This window comes from Macrobrachium rosenbergii, chromosome 41 (assembly GCF_040412425.1).
Source record: "Macrobrachium rosenbergii isolate ZJJX-2024 chromosome 41, ASM4041242v1, whole genome shotgun sequence".
Classification (NCBI taxonomy): Eukaryota; Metazoa; Arthropoda; class Malacostraca; order Decapoda; family Palaemonidae; genus Macrobrachium; species Macrobrachium rosenbergii.
In genome coordinates, this window is record NC_089781.1 from 81,563,824 (window position 1) to 81,575,606 (window position 11,783).

At 32.6% G+C, this 11,783-nt stretch overlaps 1 protein-coding gene across 1 annotated transcript in view; it reads right to left on the reverse strand.

Moving 5' to 3' along the window:
• The window catches only part of LOC136826929 (large neutral amino acids transporter small subunit 1-like), a 117,272-nt gene that overhangs the window by 22,616 nt on the left and 82,873 nt on the right, over positions 1-11,783 (reverse strand). The window contains exon 5 of the mRNA XM_067084506.1: positions 4,112-4,237. Coding sequence (XP_066940607.1) covers positions 4,112-4,237 — 126 coding nt within the window. The remainder of the gene's footprint in view (positions 1-4,111; positions 4,238-11,783) is intronic.

Here is an 11,783-nt window from a genome sequence, read left to right on the forward strand (position 1 = left end):
TTTCACACAAGGGGTCGATATCACAACGCGCCCAGTGAGGCGATGCACTAATTCAATTCATGACAGTGTTTTGGTTTTAGTAAGTATATATATATATATATATATATATATATATATATATATATATATATATACATATATATATATATATATATATATATATATATATATATATGTATATATGTGTGTGTATATATATAATTTATATATATATATATATATATATATATATATATATATGTGTATATATATAATTTATATATATATATATATATATATATATATACATATTATATATATAATATATATATATATATATATATATATATATATATATATATATATATATATATATATATATATATATATATGTAGAATTGGCAACGTGACCTCGTTCTGATGACCTGGATGCGGGTTCGCATACTGATACGAACATCAGAATTACTTCATATTCTTGCATCTGGATCTAAGGCTTTGCAATGACATGGGTATCCAAAAAGTGTGAAGGATTCGAAAAGTTAAGAGGACATGTGTTTATTCCAATTATATATATATATATATATATATATATATATATATATATATATATATAACATATATTCATTTACTTATATATATATATATATAAAATATGAAAAACGTATCTCTTGCACTGAATAAACTTTCAGCTGACACACGCAAATGACAAATCAAATTAATTACAGTGTTTTCCGAAGTCAGTGGAGGGCCGAGGAGGAGCACCAGCTGTAACTGAAACCGGTTCCCGAAATAATAAATCAAAACGCAAATCGTGCCCCTCTGCCCTCGAAAATAAATGACGAGGGGACCGAATCCGATCCCCTCATTAAATCTGGCCGGCGAGAGGAGGACCTTCACCGCTAATCATCGCCTGGGTTGATAACGATGTTGATGATGATTATAACAGAAGTATTTATGATGATAATGGGGATGATATAAAAATTATTTACGATAGTAATGGTGATGATATAAAAAATATTTACAGTGGCAATGGTGATGATATAAAAATGATTTACAGTGGTAATGGCGATGAAAGTAGAATTATTTATGATGGTAACGGCGATGATATAAGAATGATTTTAGGATGGTAATGGTGACGATATAAAAATTATTTACGATAGTTTTATTTGATGATGTAAAAATCATTTACAGTGGCAATGGCGATGATATAAAAATTATTTACGATAGTAATGGCGATGATATAAAAAATATTTAAGTAATGGCGATGACATAAAAATATTTACAGTGGCAATGGCGATGATATAAAAATTATTTACGATAGTAATTGCATCATATAAAAATTATTTACATTGGTAATGGCGATTATATCAGAATCATTTATCAAGGTAATGGCGATGATTTAAAAATTATATACGATAATAATGGCGATTATATGAAAATTATTTACAGTGGCAATGGCGATGAAGGAAGAATTATTTATGATGTTACTGGTGATGATATTAAAATTATTTACAACAGTTATGGCGATGTTATAAAGCGCATTTTTTTTTGTTATAATGGTGATGATGATGTTTAGAACAATGACGAAAATAATGATGATATATAAATATAATTTACGGTACCAATGGCCATGATATAAATATTTTTTACAATAGTAATAGCGATGATATAAAATGTGTTATTGATGATAATGACAGAAAAGTATCTACACTGGTAATGATGCTGATAAAAATATTGACTTAGGTAATGATTTTATCAAAATTATTTACGATGATAATGGCTATGATGTAAAAATTATTTACAATGGTAATGCCAATGATATAAAATGTATTGTAGCTGATGATAATATAAAAACACCAACGCTGGTCATGATTACATTTAAAACATATACGAAGATAATGCTTTTATTAAAATTATTTACAATGGTAATTACGGTGATAAAAAATGTATTTTTGATGATACTGATATAAAAGAATATACGCTGGTGATGATGAGGTTTAAAACATTGACGAAGATAATAATGTTATCAAAAGTATTTACGATGATAATGGCGATGATATAAAAATATAATTTACCATAGAAATGCCGACTATATAAAATATAATTTTGATGATAATGATATAAAAGTATCTAGGCTAGTGAAGACGATGGAAAAAATATTGTCTAAGGTAATGATTTTATCCAAAGTATTTACGATGATAAAGGCGATTATACAAAAATGGCTGACAGCGGTAATGGCGATGACATAAAATGCTTTTTTTTTTATGATAATGATAAATGATGTTAAAAATATTGACTAAGATAATGGTTTTAACAAGAGTATTTACGATGATATGAATTTATTAAAAGTATTAACCACGCTGATTATGCTTTTATCTAAAATGTTTACCATGATAAGGATGATGTTATTAAAAATATTTGACATGATAAAATTATTTTACCTCTATAATGGTGATGTTAATTAAAAATACTTAACGCAATAACGGTTGTTAATAAAAATACTTAAAGCAATAATGGTGATGTCAATAGAAATACTTAAAGCAATAATGATGTAAATAAAAATTTTTAACTCAATAATGATGTCAATAAAGATACTTAACGCAATAATGGCGATGTTAATAAAAAAATACTTAAAGCAATAATGGCGATGTCAGTAAAAATGCTTAACGCAATAATGGTGATGTTAATACAAATACTTAAAGCAATAATAGTGATGTCAATAAAAATATTTAACGCAATAATGATGTCAATAAAAATACTTAACGCAATAATGGTGATGTTAATAAAAATACTTAAAGCAATAATAGTGATGTCTATAAAAATACTTAACGCAATAATGGTGATGTCAATAAAATTACTTGATGCAATAATGGTGATGTTAATAAAGGTATTTACCGCGATGATAGTGACAATAATAAAAGAATTTACCGTGATAATGGTAATGTACACATAACTATTTACCACGATAATTATGATTTTATGAAATGTACTTCCATGCCAAAGGTGATGTAATTAAATGTATTTACCATGATAATGGAAACGTATTTAAAATTTACAGCGATAATTACGATTTTGTCGAAATTATCTACCACGAAAATACTGATGTTATTAAAAGTATTTACCAAAATATTTGCGATGTTATTGAATGTTTACATTCATAATCTTGCAGATATAGAGGTTTATGAAAATCTTCGGGAACGACATTGCAACATTTTCCAAACGAACAAAAAAATAATAATAATAATAATAATAATAATAATAATAATAATAATAATAATAATAATAATAATAATAATAAAATAATACCTTTATCATTATCATTGTAAACATCTAATAAGCATCACCAATATTTTGGTAAATATTTTTATGGCATCACTATCATCATGATAGAAACTATTGATAGCATCACTATTTATCATGACAAATACTTTCAATAACATATCCATTGTTATGGTAAATAATTTTAGTAACTTGTCCATTATCATGGTAAATGCTTTTAATAATAACACTCTTATCTTGGTATAACAAAAACAATAATAATAATAATAATAATAATAATAATAATAATAATAATAATAATAATAATAATAATAATGGGGCAAAACAATCCTAACTCCGTATACCCACTCCCGGCAAAAAAAAAAAAAAAAAACAAATGCAACGCAAATAAAAAACAAACAAAATTATCTTGCAAACTCAAAACAAACATTTTAAAAATAATAATAATAATAATAATAATAATAATAATAATAATAATAATAATAATAATAATAACAGTGCCAAACAACCCTAACTTCATTTAACCGTCTCCCCTAATCCCCGGCAAAAAATTTAAACTCCAATGCAATGTAAAAACCAAAAATTTCAATAATAATAATAATAATAATAATAATAATAATAATAATAATAATAGAGCCAAACAGTCCTAACTATACTCACCTCGCTTCTCGCAAAAAGTTAAAACTCAAATGCAATGGAAAAAAGACAATTAACTAATAATAATAATAATAATAATATGGCCAAACGATCCTTACCACATTTAGCTCCAAAGCCCAGCAAAAAATCAAAACTCAAATGCAACACAAACAAAAAACTCATCCTGCAGGCTCCAAATACCCTTCCACCTCCTCACCTCGACCCAAATGTAGAACTCCGGCGACGATGATGATGACGAGGGCCAGAAGCTTCGCCGCTGTGAACATCGTCTGGATCCTCATCGTCAGGCGGACGCTGACGCAGTTGATGAACGTCAGCAAACCTGCAACATAACGAGAAAGATTCGAAGGTAAACGCACTTGCCGTAGATGGGATCGTAATTTTTTTTTAGTGAGGATACATGTGCTTAGCTTCATATACATACATACATACATATATATATATATATATATATATATATATATATATATATATATATATATATATATATATATATATTTATTTTTAAATATATACATACATACATATATGTATGTATATACGTATACACACATATATATATAAATATATATATATATATATATATAGAGAGAGAGAGAGAGAGAGAGAGAGAGAGAGAGAGAGAGAGAGAGAGAGAGAGAGAGAGAGAGAGAGAGAGAGTTTTCCGTCTTAATAATTAATGTAACTATAAACATTTTAGAGAAGAAATTATGAGTATGTAAAGAAAAAGCTAGCACCTATTCACTGCATAATAATAACCTACAACATATCACAAAAAATTATTTAATACCTTCAAACTTCAAGCCATTAGACATTAAAAATACCGTTTCTAAATTTTTTTTATTTTTAGTGTTTGGGAATTTAACTCCAGGATTTTTAATCTCGGTGTTTGATAATTAACATGTTTCTTTTTTTTTAATTCCACTCAAACGGCACTTTTTGCTCAGCAGCTAGCCTCCTAAGCAAGTATTATGTCAACACATAAGCCTCCAAAAATCTAGACTATATGTCACCTGTACTAGGCCATTCTAATCATTATTCTTAGATCAATTTTGCTTTTGCATAAAAAAAATCACACATCTGAGGACTTTAAAAAACAACGACATATATATGAATAATAGTCCGTGTGCATCTTCTCAGGGACAGCAATTCTCAATGATAAAACTTTGCGGCAAGAACTGGACAGTACAGAGCCATTTAATAGGCTATAAGTCTGTCAAATTATGCACCCATTCAGCAAGCAGAGTTTTTACAGATAAGCAGGTCCAGGATGAAAGAACTACGGCGGACTGTAGGGTTTTTAGTGGTCTGGTGTGCCGGGAAATGGGGTGACAATGACACCCTAAAACCAACAGAGTTAGTAAAACAACATGGTCTTTAGAAAAAATTAAACTCGCTTTTACTTGAAAGGGACGAAGTAAACTTTTTCTCAAAGCGTTACACATTTTCATAAGTTGCTCAACTGACAGCGTTGTTGCGCAGATAAAACGAGAGAGAGAGAGAAGACGATTCTGTAACATCTCCAGATCTTCTGAAATCCTCGGTGTCTTCTTCTCCGTGTTATTGCCAAGCGGGGATACATAAACCTCGTAAATGTCTTTCCGTCGGAAAACAGGCTTTAAACGTGGTTTCAGTTGCAAACAGGAGTTTAATGGTTCCAGGGGGATTTATATAGCTCTGAGTTTTCACTCACTGAAGGGTATCGAGTTATTTTTGAGACAACAAATACTGTTAAAATATCTACTGAATAGCCAACAAGTCCCAAATTTCACATGGATATGCGACGACAAATACTATTACACTATCCACTGAATAACACATAAGTTTCAAACTTGATATTATTATACCGTATTTATTTGGAGTGTAAAGCATGGGATTATTCATGTAAGCTGTAACGTAAATTATTTGATAGATTTTTTTATATGAGATAAAATCATAATAATTTTAGGAAAAAAGATGCTATCTAGGCAGACAACATATTTAGATGCCTTCACACCTGCATTACTCGAGGCTAAATATTCAGTGTATGAGGATAAGGCAAGGAATTATAGAGCTAGGAACTCATAATATCTGAGGAAAATACTGCAGTTCGCAAAATCCACGAGTAACTTAATCTCTCTCTCTCTCTCTCTCTCTCTCTCTCTCTCTCTCTCTCTCTCTCTCTCTCTCTCTCTCTCAATTTTTGGGTTTATCTCTCCTAATCTACTCTGTCAGACAAAAAATATTCTATTCCCATTACTAGGAACAACCAAGTACCACAAGACTTTCGTCGCAGAACATGAAAATAATATTTATCTTTTTCTTTCAAATATTACCATTATCACAATCATTCCTCATAGCTACCTCTATATGAAGCTATATCAATAATCTACATATATATATATTATATATATTTTATATTTATACACACATATATAATATGTATATATATATATATATATATATATATATATATATATATATATATATATATATATATATATATATATATATATTTCAGTCAAAATCGAATTCAGAAATGTAAAAATAAAACGTAACATCCACATAGCCATACGAATCCATCAATTACCAATATGTCAGCCATTCACTTGACTTACTTTAGGGACCATATATGCTCAAACAAACGAGAGAGAGAGAGAGAGAGAGAGAGAGAGAGAGAGAGAGAGAGAGAGAGAGAGAGAGAGAGAGAGAGAGCCCTTCTATCATAATCCTGTTAACGGTAATGAGAGCCTATATGTGGGACCCATCATACGCTCTCTGATCCTTTAACAAGCTTTACTCCACCCGACAACGGGTGGCAAGGCCCCCCGGCTTTGGAGATGGGAATAGGGGGGTGTCGCCCCCTAGTTTTGGAAGTCACATGCACTCATTTTAAATATAACTTTCATTCCTCTTGTTTCTCCGTTTTCATTATGCTTCACTGGGTAAGAGGGAAATTCACAGGGTATGAAAATAAGAAAAAGTTATTGAAATTTTAAATTGTTCTGTCGACTGGGCAGAGAAATGGCTTTTAGGGGAATAGTCTTAACGGATATTGTCCAGTTCACTTAACACATACATTAATCCAGAGCACTTCAGCCTGTCTCTCTCTCTCTCTCTCTCTCTCTCTCTCTCTCTCTCTCTCTCTCTCTCTCTCTCTCTCTCAAGATGATGTGATTTCGCACCAAAAGAAGGAACAATAGTAGACGCGAATTATAACATTCAAACTGTTATCTCATCTAAACTCCTTAAAAGCTATATAAATGAACTTTTCTAATAAAGAGGTTAAGTCATTTGCATAAGATACAGACATATACCCCAACTGAAAATTAGTATCAGTAAATCACTCGCCAAAAAAAAATTGTTATGCAAATTTTACGGAGGAGAAAAACGCCTCACAAACGGAAAGCGTCACTAAGGATAACATTATTTCCATAATTAGAAAGGTTAAGTTAACGAACACTTTCCAAACTTTAAGTAAACCTGTATGCGCAGAATCACGTTGTTTTCCTGGTGGGAACATTTCCATCAAGTATTTAGGTTTTCTATTTGGAGAAAAAACATAGTGAGAAACACTATCTAAGACCTCCCTAGCATCACGTTCTTTCTCTAACATCTGCTAGATATGACATCTTCAGATGTTCCTCCAACATCTATTAGGTAATGTGACATTGTCATGAGATGTTTCTCCCATACTTATTCTGCGATGAGACAGCCTCATGTTTATATCCAACAATATTAGATTATTATGTGATTTTTTTCCTGATGTTTCTCCAACATTATTTTGTGATGTGAAATTTCCTTGAGATGTTTATCCAAAATCTGTTAGGTCTTGTGATATTCTCATGAGATGAATTTATGTTGCTAGGTAACCAGTTGGTTCTTAGCCACGTAAAATAAATCTAATCCTTCGGCCAGCCCTAGGGGAGATGTTAATCAGCTCAGTGGTCTGGTTAAACTAAGATATACTTAATTTTTTTTTTCAACATATAAAGGAGCTCAGGAGAATAAGAGGAGCAGTTAAGAAATCAATATTATGGAAATTAAGGCAAATAAATGGAAGAATGATGCACGTAAACATATAAAAACATAAAAAAAAACGAGAGGAAGCGAATATGAAAAGTTTGTTTGAGAAAAAAAATAAGAAAAGACAAGAAATATGAAATAATAGCAATACAAATGACAAAATAGCAATATAAGAAAGAGATTAATTCCAGACATTAACATGAGTAAGAATAACTGTCAAGCAGACAGAAAAAGGAACAAAAATAGAAAATGAAAATAAACGACGACAGATAAAGATGAAGAACTGGTAATAACATGGATGCGAAGTACCAGAAACTTTAAGTGATAGGAATTTTAAATCACAAGACACAACATATTATATATTTGCAAAAATGCAAGAACGAAAACTACATTCCCGTGAAAAAGTAAAAAAAAAAAAAAAAAAAGAGAACTGCAAGTGGGTCTGTCCATTCTCTTCCCTTTTGAAGGGTTTGATTTCTGGCTTCCATGGATTGCAATAATTCTTACACAAAATATCTCGGATGCCAGACAATAAATAAAAAACCTAATTCTCTCTCTTCTCTCTCTCTCTCTCTCTCTCTCTCTCTCTCTCTCTCTCTCTCTCTCATCCTTCTACACTTATCGAAAGAGACTATCTCTGAATCATTCGTAAACATACGAAATGAGAGGAAGGAGAAACGAAGCTTCGAACCACGAGCCATCCAATCCCCAATTCCTTCCACTCGACGCCCCACACTCGGGACTCTTTTTTTACCCCGCCCACCCCCGAACTTCCCTTAAACCTTTGAAATTGTGAGGTTTCCAACATGGCTTCTTCAAGGAACAACTATCAGAAGGCAGTCGATGCAACAGGTTTCAATGGCGGCTGGCGGAGGTACGTCTCTGACTCAGTTTCGTCAGCTTAAGATGTAAAGTTTCGAGAGCTGATTCAAAAACTCTTCTCTCATTAACCAGTTCACTCGGCTCGTGTCTCCGGATCCTTACATGAAAGAGAATATTTCAGTTTATGTTATGTTACGGACGCAATGACCTCCTGTTAGTCTTCGAGACGCCTCCACTGAACGCCTTGAAATTCTAGGAAAAAATCAGTGGAGAAGTTTTCCTTAACCTAACGGAATTCGAAGCCACGTAGGTTGGAAGTGTGATTCGAACCCCCGTTGGTTAGACGATTAACCTAAGCAGTTTAACCAGTCTTCTAAAGTTAAATATTAACCTTAGTCTTCTGAACAGTGGCGGTTCGAATTCCCCTCGGAAAGCAAATTTTATTTAATTCAGTTATTTCCTTTTGGGATTCCGAGGCTTTCAGAGGAAATTTTACCTAAAAACATTTGGATGTATGGGAAATATGAGTCAGTACGTCATCGCTGTTATTGGAAAGCTTAGAACTGGCGTCACTGACCAACAGAATCTATTTCAATTTATTCTGCTTATTTGGACAAATTCAGACCACAAAATAAAAACAGATTCCCATAATACACGCTATGGTTTGTCTGCCTTGCAGCTACAGAAAAAAAAGACAAAAAAATATAAAATTATTCGACATCCAATGTCCTTCCACAGAAGACAAAAGAGAAAGACAAATCTCAGTGACTGGAATGAGTTGATAGGAAGGCCAATCGAAATCTGGGAATGACTGAATGAAACCTGCGAATGGGAAAATTCCAGCCGACGAGCACAAAATGGATTCCATGACGCGAGTGATTATTCCAGAATTACATGGCGTCGATGACCGTGGTCGTTGTTACGCCACTTCGATCGCCCAGCTAATCAATTAACCTCGTTTTGAAATGTGACATTGCAATAACGGTACACTCAAATCTTTGTTTGCATTTTCATTTTCAAATATGAACATTCAAAGTCCGTAGAAAGAAATACGAAGATGAAGTCCATCCGCTGATAACTGCATTATCATGATGCTAATTCTAGGTAACTACGGTACTGCCTTGTGGGTGCACAGTGCCCCTTTATAGTGAAAAAAAGTGAAAGCCTCCCAGTACAGGTAACCTGAGGCCAGATTTTGCATTATAGAAATCAAAAGAAAAATTCTCCAAATATACTTGGCTCATTTGCATTAAGGTCTCATTATGACAACCATCTCTCCCTTCATCAGACAACAGTGTTACCTAAAAACTTTAATATGCATTAAATAAAAAGTCAGACCTGATGATGAAATATAAGAGAACACAATGGATGAAGGGAGGAGACAAGAGACACACCTAGAAAAGTCTTATTAAAAACAGCGACCCCTACTAGGAATTAAGTAGCGTATATATTACATTATGTGTATATATATACTGTATATATATATATATATATATATATATATATATATATATATATATATATATATATATATATATATATATATATATATATATATATATATATATATATATATATAAGTATTCAGTGCCAAAAAGCAATCGCACCTAACAACGCAGACAAGAGCACGGAGCGAATAAACTGGGTCATCTGAACCACACAAACAAGATATAAACAAGCTCTGATTTACGACCGTCTGGATGACCTTGTTAGCGAAAGCCATCCGAAAAGGTGGTCCTCCGCTGACTAACTTCCTAACAATCAGCAGGGAAGTTGGAGAAGTCGCCATCTTCCTTCCAGGAAAGTTCGGAATCGTTGCCATATCTCCTTCTGAAGTTTATGTAACTGGCTTCATAATGAACTGAAACTGGTTTTCTCCTTACACGATTTTAAAAAGAAATGCAAGCGTCTCCTTGCCTCCTATTATTTTGGTGCAATCTCAGTAACAGAAACAACTGACTTTATACTATTTTTGTTTAAGATTAAGCTAAGCTTATGCCAGCACGGGCTCTTGCTTTTTGAGCAGCCCATAAAAGCTTCTACTCCTTTCTATTGGTTACAAGTTATGCACACAGAAAAGATGCAAATTTACTGAAACAGTTGATACTTCAGCAATAAGAAATATTGCTCTTCCAGTTACCCAATAACTGAGGGTACACGTACACAAATATACAAATATCTCATGCCAAAAGCTTTACCTTAAAGCAGATCTCCTAAACAATGGTATGTTATCTAAATTTTACCATTATTCTTCCCCTCCTTCCGTTCTCACATAAACAAAGCACTCCTTAACAACCTTCCTTCCAACGATTTCAACGATCATATTTCAAAACCACTCTTTTGAACTTCTTATCAAAGCGTGATCATCTACTTAATTACATGATTTCTTTCCTGACTTTAATTCATAAGGGCTCAGTAGCCTTAGGAAGGTAACAATTCTATTCTTCTATATTATCATCAATTTATTTTCGATCTCTGCCAATTCGTTCCAAATTAGCCTTTGTGTGTACTTTTTTTAAGAACCAATTAGTCCATATTACTTTAATTCTTCTTTTGAGTCCAGAGTAAATAACATTTTCCCCTTAATTTCGACAAACCTTTTCGAGTATGTTGACGAAGACGCTCATTTGATCCTCCAAGCTGGTGCTCTTCAGAGCCATTTACTAGCCATTATAAAAAAGGATTAGGGGATAAAATTAAGGAAAGAGGTGGGGGAGGATAACATCCTTGGGGAACCCATCCCCCCAAGCCTCAAAATGGCAAGCATTGTCCCAAGAATTGAAACTTAAATTGCACCTAGGTGGCGACCCCGGCCGCAATGTGGTTTCACGTATCGCAGTACTGTCTGGAGTGGCGAAGCCTTCAGAGCCCAGGAAATATGAACTGCGTGCTGTTCACTGAGCGTAAAATCAGATCTCGCTTTTTTCCGATATTCTTAGAACGATATCTCGTGTCTTTTCCTTCTTACGTTTCACGAGGAGTTATTGGCAGGTAAAATTATACATCCAATGGCAGCTAACGCTTGAAAATTTACGTGAAGA